This window comes from Hippocampus bargibanti, linkage group LG03 (genome assembly GCF_051943395.1).
Source record: "Hippocampus bargibanti isolate YZ-2025 linkage group LG03, ASM5194339v1, whole genome shotgun sequence".
NCBI lineage: Eukaryota > Metazoa > Chordata > Actinopteri > Syngnathiformes > Syngnathidae > Hippocampus > Hippocampus bargibanti.
Window position 1 is genome coordinate 7,828,548 of NC_142736.1, and position 22,936 is coordinate 7,851,483.

A 22,936-nucleotide genomic window follows, 5' to 3' on the forward strand; every position below is an offset into this window, starting at 1 on the left:
ATTATCGTAATAACCGGGTATCGTACTAAACGGTACTAATTATACATAAAAAGACTAGAAATGTGCAAGGGAAATGAAAATAGTATCGTAATAAGCGGTACTATCGATATAACCGATATCGATATAACGAGACTTTACAGTAGTTCTGAAGAGGAAAGCATAAATGTTTGCAATTGATTCAAGGAGTCCTCCCATATCAATTTGAGCCGTCAATGACAGCAATGTAGCACCCAGAAAATGCAGAAGATTGCGCCCAAGCTCCGTTAGAAATGGGCTGATTTGTCAGCTGGGAATTTGTGTCAGCGAATATCAAATAGTTGTCTTGGTGCAACACACAACGATTCACCATGGCGTTATTTATGTGTTTTCCTTCTAATTTCGCCATCAACACGGATCAACACAAAGTTTTCAGACCAAACAAAGTACCCAAAATGCATTGTGTGTCGCTTTCTCGGTCAGGGGCGGTCCAAACGTGACGTCACATGGGGGTCGTCATCAACTTGAAAACAAGACTTCATGAATATTCAGCGCGAGTCTTAAAACCTAAACTATAGCTATATGCTGTGGAATCTTTGTAAAATACGCTCAGTCAAAGTCATTTGAAGTGATTTTATAAATTATGGACATAACTTGTCCGGAGGCGTCGGTTGTCCTTTAATGCTTTAGGTTTAGTATTTCCGGCCCAAACACTCCCTCCAAATGTTCCTGGCCCGGCCCCTCTGTCAAAAAGTTTGCCCACCCCTGGCCTAGGCCCTAGGCCCTAGGGAGATGTCAAGTGGGCCGGACCATTAAAATTATACCATACTCTGCTAAAAATAGCAAAAATATCATGTCTTTCCTTTGTTTTGGTGTGAAGAAGCACAAGAACATTAGGAAAATATTGACATTTAATGAACTATCCTTTTACAAAACATTTCATGAAACACCTCATATTTCCTTAGACAAATGTGCAATTTACTTGTCATTCACAAATATGCATTGCAACTGTTCCCACTGATTGTACAAAGGCACAAAACTTTAATTGGTACTGAAAAATATAGTAATGCACTTTAAGATTAAATGAGACTTTTAAAGAAAGGAATTTTTAAACCACTTACACATACGCATATGAAATCTAAATGTAATCCCTGTGTACACCTTACAAAATAAGGAGAATGATTTTAAATGTGTAATGGAGAAAGTGTTCGCCTGTCCTGTAAATCTGTAAACTTCATACATGAAACATTCATACACATACAAAACATACTGAAAATGTATGGAGTTGTATGAAGAGTAGAATTCCATCACAGAACTTTAGTTTTGAAGCTGCTGACGAACATTAAAGTGTGGTATGGCAGGCTGTGGGTAATGTTGCTGTCGCTGAGAAGTTTGTAAAACTGACGATGGTTCAGACCTCTGGACCGGATGAAATTTACAGTGCGAACAACCACCTCCATGACGTGGTCCATTTTCAGCGACTTGCAACACAATGCCTCCTGGTGCAAAATACAGTGAAATGTCCAGAAACGATCTCCTCCATTAAGGGTTTGTACTTTGTCTTTGAACTTTGTCGCGACAACTGCTTTCTTTCTGACCATGGATGACGCGCCGTCTGTAGCCAGGCTGACAGCGCCGGACCACTTCACTCCAATTCTGTCCAATACAGCAACGACAAAGCCGACAATGTCCTCGGCTGTTGTGGTGTCCATCGTTGGCACCAACTCAAGAAAATTTTCAGTAAAAGTCAATGTCTCATCAACTCCTCGAATAAATATGGCCAGTTGGGCCACGTCTGTGATGTCAGTGCTGTCGTCAATTGCCACGGAAAATGCAATAAATCCTCTCTGCTATAGTATTCCTCGTCAGGCTAATATTGGCAAAAGCTTGTCGTTTCTCGGAACATACAAGTTCAGCCGCCTTAATCATGCATCGTTTAACAAAGTCACCGTCGGAATGCGTTTTGATGCTAATGCTATTTCACTAGCAATTAGGTAGCTGGCTTTTACCGCTGCTTCACTGACTTCTCGGCTCCGGATGAAAGTTGACTGCTGTTTCCTCAGACCTGCCAGCAATTCGTTCATCTTCTCTCTTCTCAGTTGTCCTTGCGTCATATTTTTCGCTGTGATGAGTCTGTAGTGGCGTCGAATATTATATTCCTTCAATACCCAAACTTGTTGCAAACACACCAAGCACAAAGGTTTTCCGTGCATCTCTGTAAATAAATAGGATGTGATCCATTTTTCTTTGAAAATTCTACACTCCTTATCTACTTTTCTCAGTTTGGATAACGACATTTTGGCTAATGAGGGTGTAGCGGAGAGGTAGAGACCAAGGTATTAACGACGGGGTAACAAGCAGCAGATGGCGCGTTGACACCGTCTGCTGTTTTCAGTCTGTCTCAGTGATGCGGCGTGTCTTCTACTCTGATTGAAAAAGTGCGCCGCTTAGCGGATAATCCATGAATCACAGCGAATTAAAAATATTAATTACATATTTTTTATGCATTTTTCCACTTTCAAATTATCCTGCGGGCCTGATCGAACCTTCTTGGGGGCCGGTTCCGGCCCGCGGGCCGTATGTTTGACACCAATGGCTTACACGGATGAGGTCAGCCGCCTGGCAATGTGGTGCAAGTACAACAATCTCCATCTGAATGTGGAGAAGACGAAGGAGAGTGTTGTGAACTTCAGGAGAGTGCACCCCAGCATGCTCCACTAACCATCAACAGTGTTGCAGTGGAGAGGGTGAGCAGCACCGAGTTCCTGGGAATGCAATCTCCGAAGACCTGTCCTGGAGGCATCATCACTGGCCAAGAGAGCTCACCAACGCCTGTACTTCCTCCGCAAACTCAGAAGAGCTGGAGCCCTGACCCCCATCACGACCTCCTTCTACAGCGTTACCATCGAGTGCATCCTGACCAGCTGTATCACCCTGTGGTACGGCGCCTGCACCATGTCCTGCCGTAAGACTCTGCAGCGCATCGTGAGGACAGCTGAGAAGATCATCGGTGTCTCCCCCCACCCCTTCAGGACACTTACAACACCCGCCTCACCCGCAGAGCCATCAGGATCGCTGGCGATCCCACCTGCTGCCATCAGGAGCCAATACCAGCAGGCTCATGGACAGTTTCTGCCACCAGGCAGTCAGAAGACTCAACTCCCTCCCAGCCCTGTCCCCCTTTCCCCTTCCCACTGCCACATTCACCAAACTCTGAGTACGCGCTACACGCTACTAACATCCTGGTTTTTTTTCTTTTTTTTCGACACAACCTCACTTCAACCTTTTTGTTTTTTCATTTCTACACTACGTCACTTTATATACGACACTACCTCACTTAACATTCACAATTTACATGTATTGTTTCTTGTCAATTGTCTTTTTTAGCCACATTATAAGTGCCTTGCACGCCGGGTCCGAGGGGACAGTAATTTCATCTGTGCTGTATGTCATGGATATTAGTATATTTGACAATAAAGCTGACTTTGACTTGACTTTGACAAAACTTGATGGATCGATGTTTTTTTTCTGTGAGAGTTAAATATAAAAAGAAAAAAAACAGAACAACTAAAATAATAAAATGGTTGCTCTGATGTAAGGCAGTGTGCCCATTTTATTTGTGAAATACTGTTATTCATTGTTTTTTTTGTTTGTTTTTTTTTTTGTCTTTTCCCCTTCATTTTCAGGGAAGGAGGTCGTGTTACTTATGCAGGCCTTGAATTCCTTAGCAACACCAGAAGAAAAACTGGCAGCTTTGTGCAAAAAATATGCAGACCTGGTAAGATTTCAAAAAAACTCATGACCAAATGTCAAAACTGTGACCCAATCTCAATTCAAACATCATTAAGTCCTTAAAAATGCAAATTGAACACAATTTTGAATTTGGAGATGGTGATTTAGGAGCAACTACAGGCAACATTTTGCATACAACATTAGGATTGAGAGTTGCAAATAATTACGATTTTTAATTTTGTTGTCACAATGCAATCACACATTATTCAAAACATGAAGATAATACAAAAATATTATTATTGTAACTTTTACAAATCTATTTTTCAACCCCTGGAAAAATGAAGAAATATAGAGAATCATCATGTTATTACACAACAAAATAATCAAGCACAATAATATCTACTTGTGTTAAACTCTGCAAATTCATGGATGGACTGTCCTGACCGTGCGCTCTACAAACTCGCCACGGACGCCCTCGCCTTCACGCGCACACAGTACACGTGTATTGTTGCCAAGCACTCAGACACATAGGCTAGCTACAGTTGAAATTTGCATACTCGGCACGGCAGCCAATCAGAAGCCTGCTTTGTGCTTCGGAGTTTACCAAGCGTTATAAAGACGTGCATTTGCATGTCATTTTCCAAAATAAATGCACAGAAACTCAGCCCAGAAGAAAGATTCAAAAGAAGCTAACAAAATTTGTGCCGCTACAAAACGTAAACTTACATTATACCGTGACTGTAAAGTGTATTTGAGCGTTATGAAAGGCAGTTCAGTGCTAGTTGTGCGTGTTGATGATTAAGTTTTTCCCAGTCTCACCTTTGGTGTCCGTCCTGTCTGGAAGCTGATGATTAACTGGCAGACTGGAAGGGACACACCGAGCTTGAGAAATCTGTGGGTGAGGAGTTCTGGGATGATGATGTTGAAGCCAGAGCTGAAATCCACAAACAGAATCCTTGCGTCGGTTCCTGTGTTGTCGAGGTGCTCGATGATGTGATGCAGCCCGATATTGACTGCAGACCTGTTAGCCCAATAGGCAAACTGAAGAGGGTCCAGGAGGAGTCCGGTGATGTTCTTTTGGTGGTTCAGCACGATGCGTTCAAAGGACTTAATGACCACAGATACCAGAGCAACAGGCCTATATCCGTTCAATTCCGATGTGTTGGTTTCTTTGGAACTGGGATGATGGTGGACTGCTTGAAGCAGGATTGGACCTCACACTGCTCCAGGGATCTGTTGAAGATTTGTGTGAAACCAGAGCCTGCTGGTCAGCGCAATCGGCAAAAAAACATGTTTAGCTCATCAATCAGCCAGACTCTTATTGTTCACTGCTTGGTGATCGCTTTTTTTGTGATTGGTTTCAGGCAATTCCACACTGATGCAGAGTCATAAGCAGAGAACTGTTTTTCAGCCTCTCCACATAAATTTTCTTTGCAATGTTCATTTCTTTCATCAGTTGGTTTCGGGCATGTTTGTAAAGTGCTGGATTTCTCCTTCTAAATGCGGCCTCTTTCTCTTTCCTAAACTGCCTGAGTTTCGGAGTGAACCGCGGCTTGTTATTGTTTAATTAGCGGAATGACTTCATTGGTACTCACATGTCCTCACAGAAACTAATGTATGATGGACAAGTGACTGTGTATTCATCCAGTGTGACCATTGAAGTCTCATAGACGCCGCTATCGGTACAGTACAAGCATTCTTGTAGAGCTTAATGTCAATGAGCTGCTTATAATTTCGCGGTTAAGATGCTCTTGATTACAATCGGCCAAAATGACAAGGGGAGACTATTTTAGTTTGAGTTTGTTTTCATGGTCCGCTTTGTGTTTGTGTCGATGTTAGCGTTAGCTTGTGGCGCAATCTAGACAGTGACCAGTATAAAGGAGGTGAACTCAGATGGCGAGTAGAATGGCTTGCGGTTGAGAGACAGCAACTCCAAGTCAGGGTTGCAGTGTCTGTCAAGCCTCGTGACATCAGTGCACCATTCTTCATTGATATCAAAGCATATTCCACTACCTTTGGATTTCCCTGATTGCTCTGTGTCGCGATCAGCTCGGAGGAGATGGAAGCGTGGCAAATGCAGGCCAGAATCTGGGTGGTGGTCACTAAGACAGATTTCAGTGAAGCAGAGCACAGCAGAACGTGCAAATGTTTTTTTGTCTTTGTGAGAAGTTAATCCACCTTGTTTGGCAGAGAACGACGATTATGAGATGGATCGATGGGAGCGGTGTTCGAAAACCAGGCTGCCGTCGCTTGACGAGCATGCCGGCTTGCTTGCCCCTCCTCCGACGGCGTCTCAAAACTCTGCACAGAGCTGCTGTGCCACTTGCGATTAGCCCCGAAAAACCGTGTGGATTTTTTCATGTTGGTGAAGAGTCCAATGCTAAGCAACTCTTCCCTCGTGTAAGTAAGCCGCGTAGGGTCGCCAAAAACAAATGAAAATGACAAAAACAGGGACAATACTTTAGGGAGTGTATAACCGGGGCATCCACTCGCGTCAGCACCATCTTGGAATATGACCTGACCCTGAACATTATGCAGATTTGAGATAACTTGTTTCTGCACCAAAATTAAATACTGTAGTCACTGGAATAATTATGGAATGTTGTTTTTATATGAAATTCAGTTGGAGGAAAGCCGTTGCATGCAGAAACGCATGAAATCCCTGCAGAAAAAGCAGTCTCAAATTGTAAAAGAGAAGATCCACCTGCAGGGGGAGCACAGTAAAGCCATCCTGGCCCGCAGCAAATTGGAGAGCCTTTGTCGCGAGCTCCAAAGACACAACAAGACATTGAAGGTTTGCAACATAAGACTAAAACAATAAAAGCTGAAATGCATTCCATTAAATACCGCAAGACATGTTAGTGGACTGACATGTGCCTAAAGTTGAATGCAAGCCTCTAACCTTTACTTCTCGTGTTTACATAGGAGGAAAATGCCCAGCGATCCAGGGAGTATGAAGAGCAACGCAAGGAAGCCATGCTTCACTTCCAGATGACTTTAAGTGATGTTGAGGCCCAGATGGAGCAACACAGCTCACACAACACTAAGCTGAGGAAGGAGAACTTGGAGCTTGCTGAGAAATTGAAAAAGCACATTGAACAGTATGAACTCCGAGAAGAGGTAACATTAGTCTGAAATCAAATTTAATCAGTGAGTAATTATTGTTTTTTTTTTTATTATTATAATTTGAGGCCAGCAATCATTCATCTTCCGGACCGCTTTATCCTCACAAGGTACACGGGGGGGGCGCCAGCTAATTGCAGTGCACACAGAGTGTCAGAGATATGACAGTCAGACACCGTGGACAGAGACTCAGAACCAGAAAGTTTGTCCCCACTGCCGGCAGGAGACGCAGTCATCAGATGACATACGTCTGAATTGTGCGCCCCTCTGCCAAGCTATTTATTGAGAGTATATGCAAATTACAGTGGTATATTAGTAAAACACAGTTTTCTTGATTATAATGCCACGCCTCTGGGCGTTCTGAGCACCAACAGCTGCAAGCAGTAAAACATAAGACATTTTAATTGGTTGTCTTTTCCAAGAACTGATAAGTTTGTAATCTGGCGCTTGTGCAGGATGTTTAAGCCGTAAATAACTTTGGTGGAAAAGGAGTATCTCAAGCCCTAAATTCTGTGCAAGGCCGGACCTTCTAGAATCTTGATGGAGACGACAGTTCACCTTGCCGTGTCTGTTTCACTCAGATTTACTGTGGCCATCTGCACTTTGACTGTAGGCCCATTGTTTAGTTGGTCAGCAAAGCACGGCACTTTTAAACATGATAAATTATTATTCTCCATCACAGAGACAAACAACAATCCGCTCTAACACTCACACCGAGGGACAATTTAGAGAACCTGTCATGCATGTTTTTGGGGTGTGAGAGGAAACCAGTGGACCCGGAGAAAACCCATACGGGCTCGGGCAAAAAAAATTTAAATCCACACGGGGAGCCCAGAGTGGGATTCTAACTGACGACCTCTGCACTGTGAATTTGGTGTTGCTAACCATGCGACTAAAGGGCCTCTGAGAGTGGCTTTATTGTAATATGATGGATTCAAACTCTCATAAAGAGTACAGTAATCCCCCGTTCATCATGGTAAATGAGGGACCAGAAGCCCCCTGAGAGGTGAAAATCCGCAAAGTGTGGCACCCCACCAGCCCGCATCCACGCCTTTATCGGCACCCTCCGCAAGAAAAACCAAAACCTGAGCAAATCCTCTACGTCATATTGTCAATTCCCAAATAAATTCCTGAATTAACTCTTTCTGATGAAAGAAGAGAATCTAAGGTCTTACGCTGCATTTAATGTGTATGCCGTCCTAAAAGTCAATATTCTGTGGGTCCTGGAATTTGAAAGTGAAAAATGACAAAAACTCTGGCACCCGGGTGGAGACATTTTTGCACATCTGGCAAGGAATGAATTAAGTAATTGTGTGTACTCCTATAGTCTTTGTTTCAAATATATTAAGTATACTGTAAATACTGTTTGCATATGTTGTACGTATCTTGATAGAGAATCCAATATATTTGATTAAATGTTTATTTTTATGTTTGTTTATTTTTTAGTGCAATCCAGATTATTTATACACTGCCTATAATACTTATACAAGCCTTAAACATACTTATATAAATGTTAAACATACTTACATAAGCCTTAAACATACATTCCGTACAAAATATAGCAAGAAATAGCACGGAAGCAACTTGAGAACAAATTCACCTTTCAAACGACAGCTCGGAATGGACCTCTTTCATAGGTTGGGGAGCGTCTGTATCATGTTTCCTTATGATGGAATCCAATGGGAGCAGGTTCTCCTTCCTCAGCTATAGTGAGAACAGCATCGGCCCAAAAATTGAACCCTGCGGAACACCACAGGACGGAGGGGCACGTGACTGAGAGCAGCCAAGGCTAACACAAAAGGTTCTGTCAGAAAGGTTGTTTCGTGGTCATCCGTGACTGTTGGTTTCGAAGTAACCATTCAGCCCCCATTCTCCACATGTAACCCCTCTGACTAGGGTTGCTTGAGTCGTAGTATTCCAACAGAGCCTTGTTATCGCATCTCGTCCATCTCTGCTTTGTTCCAGTAGCCCATTTCTCATCAAGGTGCTCTGGTTCCCCAGCACCTGACGCAGACCTTGTTTGGCCGGGCGACGTCTGAGCTTTTCCCTTCAGGGCTCACCACAGTGAATCAGTGTCCTCCATCTAACCATTTTTTGTGCATCCTCTTCTCTCACACCAGCTACCTTAATGTCCTCTTTCACAACATCCACAAACCCCCTCTGTGGTCTTCCTCTCGGTCTGGTTGCCTGGCAGTTCAAGATTTGGATTTGCCTTTGTTAGTGGAGAAATTTACATTTCACAGCAGCAAAGTGATGAAAGACAAAATACAGGTTCAGCATCTTTCTCCCAATATATTCACTCTCTTCCCTCTGGACATGTGTAAACCATCTCAGTCTAGCCTATCTGACTTTCTCACCAAAACATATAATATGAGTTGTCCCTCTGATATACTCATTCCTGATCCTATCCAACCTGACCACTCCAGCAGGTACAACACTTCCAAGTTTATGTGAAAAAAATGACAGGAAAAGCTAAAAGTCTATATTTTATTTGGGGCAAATCAAAGACAGCAGAATTACTTCTGAAGGCCTTCAGGACATTAGATTGGCATGTCAACTAAAATCATTTGAGAGAAAGAATTTGTAATCAGAAAATAATGTGTAATCAAAAAAGTAGAAATGATTGTTTTGAAGAACGTAATAGGTTCCATTTCCACTTGTTATGTTAGGTTTTGTTGCCACCCAATGGACAACATAGTCCCCACTACCGTATGTGCATTTCACATTCTCAAATACAGTACTGTGACTAGAGGATAAACCATCTGAAAGCACTGAAGTTCTGTTTGTGATGTAATGTAAGGAAAGAGATGCCCATTTCACGGTAAGATCAGAGCATTGACATCAAATGGTTGGTATAGTTTTTGTTTTTTTGAATGTTGCTGTGCCCATATGTTTTTTTCTAAAATACCCATGTATCTTTCCAGATCCTGATGAGAATGAAATAGATGACCATGTTGATGAAGACATTTTGGCATTGGACACAGTCGTGACTGTTGCATTGATGAACTTCTATCACTATTCAAATATTTTCAAAGGATTTTAGATGAAAAAATGATGGATATTATTGTTGAACAGTCGAAATTCTATGCAATGCAAAATGACATCAATAAGCCCCTGTGTCTCGCCAAAGAAGAGCTTAAGAAGTGGCTGGGATTGATATATTGTTTCTCAATCTCAAAATGACCAAACACTCAGATGCATTGGGCTTGAAAGCTATCACCACTCACTGATTATGGTGCAGAATGTACTGTATGTCAAGGGATCGCTTTGAAATTATAAAAAGGAACTTGCACATAGCAGACAACACAAAACAAGGAACTTGGGGAAGCCCAAATTATGATCCCTTGCACAAAGTAAGGCCAATGATAAAAGTTTCAAGAATTACCCAAATCACAGTGTTTGTCAATTGATGAACAAATTGTACTCTATGAAGGTACATTTACACTCAAGCAGTGTCTACCAAATAAACCAATGAACTGGGGGTTCAAGTTGTTTGTGCTGGCAGGTTATGATGGCTACAATTATGCATTCCATATACAGGAATGATAGATCCAGTCAGTGACTCCAAGGTTCCCAATCTGAAAGTGACCTCAAATGTTGTGCTCCATTTGGCTCAAAACATCCAACCAGTAAAGAATCATCAATTGTATTTTGATAATTGGTTTACATCTATCGCCTTACTCCAACATTTGGCAACAAGAAAAATCTGGTGTTGTGGCACAGTGAGGCTCAATCGATTGTTTAGCTGAACCGCAGCTAAAAGACATTGAGGTTCTTTTCCCGCCGATGATACAGTATTCGGTTTGACAACATAGCTCATGTTCCATATGTTGCGAAGAACCGCAACAAATGCAAGCATGGCACAGGCTCGGTGAAAACTAATATTTACTGCAAAAACATGCAATGTAAAATCTTTGTTTGAATCATCACAAGAACTGCTTTGCATTATTCCATGGTTATTAGCTAGTTTTCTTTATCTGTAAAGGAACTATGAATCATGAAACACTGGACGTGATGTTATTCTGTCCAATTGTGCCAATGGGTGGTCCTCACATGAGATTAGCCTTGATGTTGAGAGTGGTGTTGGAGCTGTGCCTCAGGGATGGGAGGTTGGAAATTTGGGACACATTGTCAGTAGTTTGCCAAAGAATCATTGGGTGTTTCGGCCTTTTAATCACTAGACACCCTCATCGATGGTGGCCAGCGACAGGTTGATCACGCCCGCGCTTGTGTCCCATATCCAATCAGATGTTGAGAAGCTGGGGGGGGAGGGGTGCTGTGTCTTAGTTTGCTGTTCTATGAGCCCAACAAGGGTCCTTCCTCTTCATCCAGATCCACTGGCTGCTTCTTTCTGCGGCTTCAGAGACTGATCTAACTGTGTGCCGGAGAGTCTGTCCATGGATGCCCAGGTCTTTTAGCAGTTTGATGGTGGAGGAAGCCACAAACCCTCTGCATCCAACTTCAATTGGATATACCTTGGCTTTCCATCCCCGCTGTTGCGCATCCACTGTGAGTTCTGTGTAGCGCAGCTTCTTGCGCTCATATGCCTCTTCAACAGAGTTTTCCCACGGGACTGTGAGTTCTGCGATGTAGACAGCCTTGAGTGAAGGGGACCAGAGCACCAAGTCTGGTCTGAGGGTGGTGGCTGCAATCTCCGCTGCGAAAATCAATTGCTGGCCAATGTCAACCCGCATCTCCCAATCGCAGGCCCTGGATAGCTGTACAACTTATGGTTTGGCAGGAGGATGGTTGGGCTTTTTCTGACCCTCTCGGATGAAAGTCAACGGTGCTGTGCTGGACGTGGTGGCTCTCAATGGCAAGGAGTTGATGGTATTCCTCTTGCTCTCAAGGACAACTGCCAAACTCTTCAGGACCTGGTTGTGCCTCCAGGTGTAGCGGTCTTGTGTGAGGCTGGTCTTACAACCGGTCAGGATGTGTTTGAGAGTTCCTGGAGTTCGACAGAGGTCACAGGTTGGATCTTCGCCATACCATTGGTGTAGGTTTTTTGGAGATGGGAGCACATCATTGATAGCTCTGATGATGAAGCTGATGTTGCTTGCCTCCATTTCCCAGAGATCCCTCCAGCTGAGCTTTCTCTTCTCCAGGCCTTCCCACCTCATCAATTGTCGCTGCTTGGCAAGAGAGACAGCCTGTGCAGTTCTTTCACCTTCCTCTTGGCGGCGCACCTCTTCCATCAACATTATCCTTCTTTCCCATGTTGAAGCCTTACGCCAAGAAATTTTGTTTGTAAGGCCAAACCCCCCTCTTCCTAGCTGAACGTGTCCCACAATGTCGCTGTGAAGGTCATCTGAAGTCTCACTTTCGCGCACTTGTACTCTTCGGTGAGGCTTGTGATTGGAAGCTCAAGGACCCCTTTGCCATAAAGCCAATCAATGTTGGACAGACAGTGTGGAACACCAAGCCAGCGTTTCACATATCTAGTGATGGCTCGCTCCATCTTCTCCACAGTTGAGAGTGGGACCTCATAGACTGTGAGTGGCCACATTACCCGAAGGAGAAGTCCAAACTGCAGACACCAGAGCTTGAGCTTTCCTGGCAGTGGAGTCTTGTTGATGTTTTCCAGACTATTGGTGATGTCCTGCTTTAGTTGCTGCACATGATCTTTGTCTCTGAGGCTTGCATTGTACCACCTGCCCAGGCTTTTGACCGGTTCCTCAGACACCGTTGGTATTGGGTCATCATCAATGCAGAACTTCACTTTTTTTGCTGTCCCATGACGATTGAGATGCTGCGTGACTTGTTCGGCTTGATTTTCATCCGGGCCCATTTGATGTTTTCCTGCAGTTTTCCAAGTAGCCGCCTGGTGCAAGCTGCGGTAGTGGCCAAGGTGGTCATGTCATCCATGTATGTCCGGATAGGTGGGAGGTGGATCCCATTCCTTGTTCGCTCACCCCCCACCACCCACCTTGACGCCCTGATGATGACCTCCATGGCCATTGTGAAGGCCAGGGGTGAAATCGTACAACCTGCCATAATGCCATCTTCTACACGCTGCCATGATGTTGTGAAGTCAGGTGTTGTGAAGCAGAGTTGCAGGTCTTCGAAGTAGGCTTTTACCAAGGCAGTAATGGGTAATGAATGGAACATGGAAGAAGTGGAATGATTCCCAGAGAAGGTTATGTGGAACTGAGCCAAAGGCATTGGCCAGGTCGAGGAAGATGACATGAAGATCTCTCTTGTCTTTCTTTGCCGCTTGGATTTGGTGCCAGATCATACTAGTGTGCTCCAAGCAACCAGAGAACCCAGGGATGCCAGCCTTCTGTACAGATGGATCGACGTACTTTTTCTTCTCCAGGTAGGTGGAAAGCCTCTGTGCTAAGAAATTAAAGAAGATTTTCCCCTCAACGTTGAGAAGGCTAATTGGCCGGAATTGACTGATGTCTGCCGCATCCTTCTCCTTGGGAATTAGTACGCCTCTGGCCCTTTGGTATTATCCCTTTCTGCCACACAATCCTCATGAGTCTCCAACGATAATGCAGAACATCTGGTGCGTTCTTGTAGAGCTTATATGGAACTCCATTTGGCCCCGGGGCTGATGCTGATCTTGCACGCCGTACTGTATTGTCCACTTCCTTCCATTTTGGAGGGCCAGTCTCGAGGTTGAATTCTGGTGGTTCAATAGGGGGGATGTCATGTGGGATAGCTAGTTTTTCCTGCCTTTTTTGTGTCCTGGTGGACCTTTTCCAGATGCTTTTCAAGTTCCTGCTTGGAAGTTTTCAGGATTCCGCTTTTGTCTTTAGCGAAGAGGTCTTTGACACACTTGAAGGAGTTTTTATAGAACCGTGTTCTTGTGTGTTCCTTGTTCTTGCGATGTTTTCTCAAGTTTTCTGCCCTTCGTAAGGTTGCCAACCGGCATTTGATGTCCCCTTGGAGCAGCATGAGACCTTCTTTCTCTGCATCAGAGGCCTTCTTCCACTGTTTTCGCAGGTCCCTTCTTTCTCTGACCAGTCTGTCTATCTCTTGCTGCCTCCTGGATTTGGTGGGTGGTGGTCTTGCATTGGCGGTTTTCCGGATGTACACTCCAAAGCACTCCTCCCCGTAGTGAAAGATGATGTCACCAATATTTTCCAGCTTTTTCTCTGATGTGCCCTCTTGTTGCTCCAAGATTTTGGTCAGATCGTTATTGACGGTTTTCCACTCTCAATAGCTTTTGGCCACTTCACACTTGGTCTGTGACCTTTGATCTTGTCCTCCTTATGCTTCCTCCTGTTTGCTTTCTGTTACTCTATTATCTTATGTTCAGGAGTCAGTTTTCACCTCTGTCATACATTAAATCAATTACGTCTGTGTAAGCTCTGTCGTACAGGAGTGATCCATTGATGAAAAGGTTTCTTCAACCGTTATATATATATATATATATATATATATATATATATATATATATATATATATATATATATATATATATATATATATATATATATATATATATATATATATATCCTTAAGGGTCCTTGGGCAAGACCCTTCACGCTAATGCCTACCTCATACAATGATGAGAGGCAATAAATCAAATGCCGGCTCAGACGTCGCCTGGCCAAACAAGTCGGGTGCTGGTGAACCAGAGCACCTTGATGAAAAAGGGCCTACTGGAACAAAGCGGAGATGGACGAGATGCGATAACATGGCTCTCTGGGAATGCTACTACTCAAGCAACCCTAGTCAGAGGGGTTACATGCGGAGAATGGGGGCTGAATGGTTATTTGGAAACCCACAGTCACGGTTGACTACGAAACAACTAGTAGCTCAGTGTTCCACTATCTACAAACGGCAATTGCTATCACAACTTGAGATTGATGAGGTACAACACAAATTCCGAGGTGAAGGGCCCCAGGCTGCCACATCAGAGGAAGAGGTTCAACCAGAGATTGGGAGGCAAGCCCCAATGAATGATGAGATTGGGAAGCCAGCTCCAATGAATGAGATGCTGAGCAAAGCAGCAACTGACCTGAGAGATAAGATCATGGCAAGAATGAATACTGGGCAACTAAGAAATCGATTACAACGGCCATGTGAAGTACCACCTGAAAGTCTCATGGAAACTGAATGCAGCACTGAGAACGATCCCGACCGGAACGATCACAGAAACCAGTGAGATGATATACGCTTCAGCATCAGTGATCCTAGAGATGCTTGGCTACAAGAGCAACCATGAGAGCCACAAGATGCATTACCCACCATGGAGAAGACGGTTGGAGGCGAAGGTCAAGGCGGATCGGAAAGATGTGAGTCAATTGACTGAGACCCAGAGAGGTGTGAATAAAAGGCCAAGAGCCAAGAGGTACATGCAGATAACCATACCTGAAGCACTCAAAACTGCCAAACAAAGGCTCCAGGCCATGTCCAGTCGCCAAAAGAGGTACACGAAAGAGAATGAGACCAGAAGAATAAACAGGCTGTTCTCAACACAACCTGCGAAAGTGTACGCTCAGTGGCAGGATTCTAACAGCAGAGCAGACCCTCCAAGGCTGGAAACTAAAAGATACTGGAAAGGCATATGGGAGATGGAGGTCGCACATAACAGCAGTGCACAATGGCTGGTGACTCTGAAAGAGGAGCACAGCAACCTCCCTGAACAGAACCCAGTTACCATCACAGCGGCAGATATACAAGAAAGAGTCGCAGGTATGAAAAACTGGACGGCACCAGGCCCGGATATGTTTCACACATACTGGCCAAAGAAACTCACAACACTCCACGAGCGGCTAGTAGCACAAATGAACCAGTTGCTGATGGATGGGACTCACCCAGGATGGCTAACCGAAGGGCGAACAATCCTGATCATGAAGGATTCCTCAAAGGGTGCAGTTACTTCCAACTATCTCTGTCTCTCCACAACATGGAAGCTCATGTCAGGCATCATTGCGGCTCAGGTAAGTGGACACATGGATCAATACGTGAGCAAAGCACAGAAAGGCATTGGTAGAGATACTAGAGGTGCCAAACATCAGCTGCTGGTTGACAGAACAGTCGCACAAGACTGCAGGTCCCGACATACCAACCTGTGCACAGCCTGGATTGATTACAAGAAAGCATATGACTCGATGCCACACACATGGATCACTGAATGCTTGGAGTTGTATAAGGTAAACAGAACCTGAGAGCCTTCGTTGCAAACTGGATGAGGATGTGGAAAACCACACTTGAAGCCAATGGCAAGCCACTAAAGTGTCCATCAAATGTGGCATATACCAAGGTGATGCACTCTCCCCTCTGCTGTTCTGCATAGGACTGAACCCGCTCGGCCAGATAATCGCCAAGACTGGCTATGGATACCACCTCAGAAATGGAGCTATCATCAGTCACCTCCTCTACATGGATGACGTAAAGCTGTATGCTAAGAGGGAAAGGGACATAGACTCCCTGATTCACACAACCAGGATCTACAGCAGTGACATTGGGATGTAATTCGGGCTGAAGAAATGTAGTCGGATGGTGACTAAGAGGGGCAAGGTAGTCCACATTGTAGGGGTCTCACTCCCTGAAGGAACAATAGCAGACATTGAAAACAGCTACAAGTACCTCGGTATACCACAGGCCAATGGCAACCTCGAACTAACAACAGGGAAAGTGGCTACGACCAACTACCTCCAGCGGGTAAGGCAAGTCCTCAGAAGCCAGCTCAATGGCAAGAACAAGACCGGGGCAATAAACAGCTATGCCCTGCCAGTGATCAGATACCCTGCAGGAACAATAAGGTGGCCAAATGAAGAGATTCAGACCACGGATGTTAAGACCCGAAAACTCCTCACCGTGCATGGAGGGTTCCATCCCAAGTCCAGCACCGACTGTACACAATCCGTAAGGAAGGAGGCCGGGGACGAGTGTGTGTGAGAGCCACTGTCCAGGATGAAACATCCAAGCTCCATGAATACATCAAAGAGAAGGCTCCAACGGATGTACTCAGAGAATGTCTCAGACAATGGGGAACAGAGGATGAGGTGCTGCAAGAGGGACAATTATGGGAGGCAAAGCCCCTACACGGGATGTACCATCGAACCATAACAGAAGTGGCTGATCTCAAGAAGTCTTATCAGTGGCTAGAGAGGGCTAGCCTAAAGGACAGCACAGAGGCACTCATCCTGGCTGCTCAAGAGCAGGCCCCAAACACCAGAGCCATAGAGGTAGGGATATACCACACCAGGCAAGACCCAAGGTGTAGGTTGTGCAAAGAGGCACCTGAGACAATCCAACACATAACTGCAGGGTGTAAGATGCTGGCAGGGAAAGCCTACATGGCGCGCCATAACCAGGTGGCTGGCATAGTCTACCGAAACATCTGTGCGGAGTATGGACTGGAAACCCCAAAGTCAAAATGGGAAACACCTCCAAAGGTAGTAGAGAATGACCGAGCAAAGATTCTGTGGGACTTCCAGATACAGACTGACACGATGGTAATGGCCAACCAACCAGATATCGTGCTCATAGATAAAGGGCAAAGCCGTTGTCGTGATTGTAGCGGTCCCGAGTGATGGAACATCAGAAAGAAGGAACATGAGAAAATCGAGAAATGACAAGGGCTCAGAAAGGAGCTGGAGAGAGCCTGGAAGGTAAAGGTGATAGTCGTGCCTGTGGTGGTCGGAGCACTCGGGGCAGTGACGCCCAAACTCGACGAGTGGTTGCAACAGATCCCGGGAACAACATCGGATATCTCGGTCCAGAAGAGCGCAGTGCTGGGAACGGCACGGATACTGCGCAGAACCCTCAAGCTTCCTGGCCTCTGGTAGAGGACCCGAGCTAAAATTGGGGACAAACACCACCCATGAGGGGTGAGACGCGGATATATATATATATATATATATATATATATATATATATATATATATATATACACAGAGGCAATCCTCTGCTTCATCTAGAAATGCTTCATCTCACAAAGAGGTTACAGCAAGTGCTCAAGAATGAATTACTCTGTGTCTTTGTGTTGTCATTTATTTATGTATTTTGTTTTTCTACTCATTTCTTTCCTCTCCCTTACATAACTTTGCTGCTGTGTTACTTCCGGGTAGAGTGAATGCTGGCGCGAATGGCTGCCGCTGCTCGCCCGCACAAAAAAAAAGTTATTATCTCGTGACTGTAAAGTGTCCTTGAGAGTTTTGAAAGTTGCTTAGAAATTAAATGTATTATTATTGTTATTGTATATACACACACAGTACTTTGTCTTCATTGTATACACACAGTTGGAGCGGCCCAGAGGCACCCATCTCTTTACATACATATTTTAATCTATATTCTGATCCGCCTCATTAACCCTGGTTACGTTTTCCTATATGACTCATTCTTAACCTCTCTATGATGTTACCGTATTATTACTATCATACTGAAATTGTGAGAAGTGTTTAATCTTTATGAAGTACAGTCAATCACAGGTCCTGCTGCTGACCCATAAAATGTGTGTGTCCCTCTTATAGCACATAGACAGCGTTTTCAAGCATAAAGAGCTACAGCAACAGCTGATGGACGCAAAGTTGCAGAGAATCACAGAAATGATGAAGGAAGTGGAGGAGAAACAGCAGCGTGAAAGAACTTTTGTGAGTACATTTTGTCTGCTGTTTCCAAGTTATCATCGATCATCTCATGCACAAAGCAAAAATTATCAAAAGCTGGCAAAACTGACCTTGTGTTGTGAGGACATATAAGGGGTTCACACGACATACATTTGCATCGGCGCGACACCAAAGTATTTGTTCCAATTTATCTTACGCCTGTGTATAGTTAGTGCAAGGTTCACTTGCTTACTAAAGAGAAGTGTGTGAACCCCGGTACAGACCCACTTGCGTTCAGTGGCAGACATGTAATATGATAGTAATAATACGGTAACAAAAGACTAACATGTGTAGGGTACCTTCTTTTTCCTGCCTTGTTTGTGACATATCGAAAAACCGTGGCTTATACTTCTTCCGACAAATCAACACTGTGACACTGTAAAAGGATGAGGAAGAGAAAGTAAAGATGGCGGTGGTACAACACAGCAGGAAATACTCTCTGTAACAAGGATGCATCTGGGCCGTGCCCTTGCACCATATACGCTTTTTGACAGTCACTGGCGCAACTTTGTAACTTGACTGTGCCAACACCAGCGCACATCTATTACGATTGATGCATATTGCTACATGATCCGCGCCACACATGACATACTTCTGTTCAAATAGCAAAAGAAACCAATTTAGTGAAACGGCAGTTGAAAACTTCATTTTGCTTCAGAGGTTTTAAGTTTCATCGTGATCGGCCCGAAACTGCAGAAAGCGATAATTGAATATTCATTTGCTCAAGGTGCATTGCATTGAAGCACATCAACATGGATGGTTGCAATATGGAGCAAGAGAACAAGAGTAAAACATGAAAGGACATTAAAAACGCCCCAGTACTGCCCCAGTACAGTCTGGTACCGTTCATACGTCCCATCTTATATCAGGTCTGCCACGCAAACTATCATTTACTCCGGACTAAATTTTTAAAACACCTATTGAGCAGTTTGCCCTAGTTCAAGCTGTTTTAAGGGGCAATACTGGCATAACTTTGCATGTGTTAATGCTGTACCCCCCGGGGGTAGCTCTGGTGTTACACTGGAGTAAAAGAAAAGTTGCTCTGTGTCTCTATGGAAGCCTGCAACTGGCAACAAGGAAAGTCCGAAGAAGCCAGCTGAATGGCAAGAACAAGACCTGCACAGTAAACACAGACAATGGTGAACAGAAGATGAAGTGCTGGAAGTGAAACCATCATGGCCTTACATGGTACAGCACAGAGGCACTCATTGTGGCTGTTCAGGAGAAGGCCCTGAGCACCAGAGCCATAAATGCCAAGATATACTACATGGAGGGTCATAAGCAGGTAGAAGGCATCGGCTGCTGAAACTGTGCAAAGTATTGACTGGAAACCCCAAGGTCAAAATAAGAAACACCCTAAAGGTCTGTGTAAGCTCTCAGTCGTACAGGAGTGGTCCATCGATGAGAAGGTTTCTTCAGCCGTCATCTGTACAAAAGTGAAACGTCCGAAACCTACAGTTTTGTACAGATGACGGCTGAAGAAACCTTCTCATCGAAACACCCTAAAGGTGTTGGAGAATGACCGAGCAAAGATCCTGTGGAACTTTCAGATACAGAATGACAAGATGGTAATAGTGACCCAACCAGATGTCGTGGTCATAGACAAAGGGCAAAGGAAAACCATTGTAGTGGATGTAGCGATCCAGAGTGATGGAAACATCAGAAAGAAGGAACAAGAGAAACTGGAAAAATACCAAGGGCTCAGACATGAGCTGGAGAGAGCCGGGAAGGTAAAGTTGACAGTTGTGTCTGTGGTGGTCAGAGGACTCAGACCCACGAAACTAGATGATATTGTTGCAACAGATCCAGGGAGAAACACCGGATATCTCAGCCCAGTAAAGCACAGTGCTGGGAACAGCACATTTTCTACGCAGAACCCTAAAGCTTTCTGGCCTCTGGTCGCGGACCCGAGCTAAATGGGGGACCTACACAACCCAAGGGGTGAGTCAAAGATAGTCATAGGTGGTGCATGCATAGAATGTGGGCTGAATTGTTTCTTTGAAATCCACGGTCTTGATTGACCACGAAAGAACTAATAGCTCAGTGTTTACAACATCGACAAACATTAATTGCTATCACAACGGAATGGTGAAGAGCCCAAGGGTGCCAGATCAGAGCAGGATGTTACAGCAAAATTTGGAAGGAAAGCCCGTATGAAGTCAAAGTCAGCTTTATTGTCAAATATGCTAATATGCATGACATACAGCACAGATTAAATTAATGTCCTCTCGGACCCAGCGTGCCAGGCATGCAAGGCACTTATAACGTGGCTAAAAAGACATACAAATTACAACAGACAATACATGTACATGTATGAATGTAAATGATGAGATTGGGAGGCCAGTCCCAATGAATGAGGCAGCAAATGACCTGAAGCAAATATTATGGGGAAAATGAAGCTTGGGCAACATAGAAACCAAATACAAAGGCTATGTAAAGTACCACTTTAAAGTCTCAGGGAAACTGTGAATTCAGCACTCAGGGCAATCCCTAATGTAACGGTCATGTAAAGGAATGAGCTGTTATATGCTTCACTATCAGTGATCCTAGAGATGCTTGGCTATGAGAGCAACCATGGAAGCCATAAGATACGTTACTCACCATGAAAAGACGGTTGATCAAGGTGGCTCGGAAAGATGTGAGTCAATTGACGGAAGCCCAGGTGTGATGAAAAGTCCTATACCCATGAGGTACACCAGGATGACCATACCTAAGCACTCAAATCTGTCAAACAAAGGGTCCAGGCCGGATGAATAAACAGGCTGTTCGTAACACAACCTCTGAAAGTGTATGCTCAGTTGCATGGTTCTAACAGCAGAGCAGACCCTCCAAGTCTGGATATTGAAATATACTGGAAAGGGATATGGGAGAAAGAGGTCGCACATAACAGCGGTGTACAATGGCTGGTGACTCTGAAAGAGAAGCACAGCATCCTCCCAGTTAACATAACAATGGCATACATACTTGTACAAGAAACTCTCAGATATGAAAAACTGGACAGCACTAGCCCACACCTAAAGGTTAAAGAAACTTACAGCACGTCATGAGCGCCTCGCAGCACAAACGAACCAGTTGCTGATTGATGGGACTCACCCAGGATGGCTATCCAAAGAGCGAACAATCCTGATCATGACTGATCCGTCAAAGGCTGCAGTTCCATCCAACTATCCTCTAATAACGTGTCTCTCCACAACATAGGAGCTCATGTCAGGCATAATTGCGGCGAAGATAAGTAGAAATATGGATCAATACATGAACGAAGCACAGATAGGTATTGGTAGGGATACCAGAGGCGCCAAACATCAGTTGCTGGTTGAAAGAACAGTCACACAAGACTGCAGGTGCCCACATATCAACCTGTGCACAGCCTGGATTGATTACAAGAAAGGAAAGAGATATGTTACCCACCATGGAAAGGACGGTTGGAGGCTAAGATCAAGGAGGCTCGGAAAGATGCGAGTCAATTGACGGAGGCCCAGAGGTGTGATGCAAGACCAAAGTGGAACTCCCAGATGACCATACCTGAAGCACTTGAAACTGCAAAACAAAGGCTACAGGCCTCTTCCAGTCGCCTGAAGAGGCACACAAAAGAGAATGAGGCCAGACAAATAAACAGGCTGTTGGTAACACTACTGCTCAGTGGCAAGGTAACAGCAGAGCAGACCTAACAAAATGGGAAACTGAAAGGCATACGGTTTACAGTCGCTGGTGACACTGAAAGGTCACACAAAACAGCAGTGCACAGTAGCTGGTGACACTGAGTGAGAAGCACAACAACCTCCCTGAAAAGAACACATTTACAATAACAGTGGCAGACATACAGGAGAGAGTCGAATATATGAAAAATATTCCACAAATACTGGCTCAAGAAACTCACAGCACTCGATGAGCGCTTAGCACCACAAATGAACCTGTTCCTGAGGGACGGGACTCAACCAGGATGCCTAAACCAATGGCGAACGATCCTGATCATGAAGTATCTCTCAAAGGGTGTAGTCCCATGTAACTATCAGCCAATAATGTATGTATAGCTTCATATGTCAGGCATCATTGCGGCTAAGGTAGGTGAACACATGGATCAATACATGACCGTAGCGTTGGGAGAGATACCAGGGGAGCCAAACATAAACTCTTGGTTGACAAAACTGTTGCGCAATATTGCAGGTCCCAACATCCCAACCTCAGCATAGCCTGGATTGATTACAAGTAAGCCTATGACTCCATACCACATATGGTACACAGGTTACTGATTGCTTGCAGTTGTGCACAGCACGCCAAGAGCCTTTGTTGCGAACAAAAGGAATGTGGTTACAATTTTTTTGTCATGTGAATTGCCTGTGGGCATTTTAATGTTTTGTGATTTCAGTTGCTGAAAGATGCCACTGAATCAAGATGTAAGTGTGAGATGATGAAGGACCAAGAAGTACAACTCAAGCAACAGGTCAATAAGGAATCATTGCCACAAACCTACAATTTCTTTTCGTGTTTCAAGGGTTTAAACTTTTTTTAAACATGTAAAAGAACATAATGTAAATTCT

The 22,936-nt window shown here is 44.4% G+C and overlaps 1 protein-coding gene and 2 pseudogenes across 5 annotated transcripts in view; 2 read left to right on the plus strand and 1 right to left on the minus strand.

Moving 5' to 3' along the window:
* txlng (taxilin gamma) overlaps window positions 1-22,936 on the plus strand; it is an 89,843-nt gene that overhangs the window by 41,131 nt on the left and 25,776 nt on the right. For 4 of the 5 annotated variants that reach the window (XM_088991786.1, XM_088991784.1, XM_088991785.1 and 1 more), the window contains 5 exons: window positions 3,663-3,754; window positions 6,332-6,502; window positions 6,634-6,828; window positions 18,264-18,383; window positions 22,765-22,839. In XM_088991786.1, coding sequence (XP_088847912.1) covers window positions 3,663-3,754; window positions 6,332-6,502; window positions 6,634-6,828; window positions 18,264-18,383; window positions 22,765-22,839 — 653 coding nt within the window. The remainder of the gene's footprint in view (window positions 1-3,662; window positions 3,755-6,331; window positions 6,503-6,633; window positions 6,829-18,263; window positions 18,384-22,764; window positions 22,840-22,936) is intronic. The other variant, XM_088991787.1, reaches the window with a different exon arrangement.
* Window positions 4,136-6,237, minus strand: LOC148900211 (uncharacterized; annotated as a pseudogene).
* On the plus strand, window positions 18,396-22,758 carry LOC148900212 (uncharacterized; annotated as a pseudogene).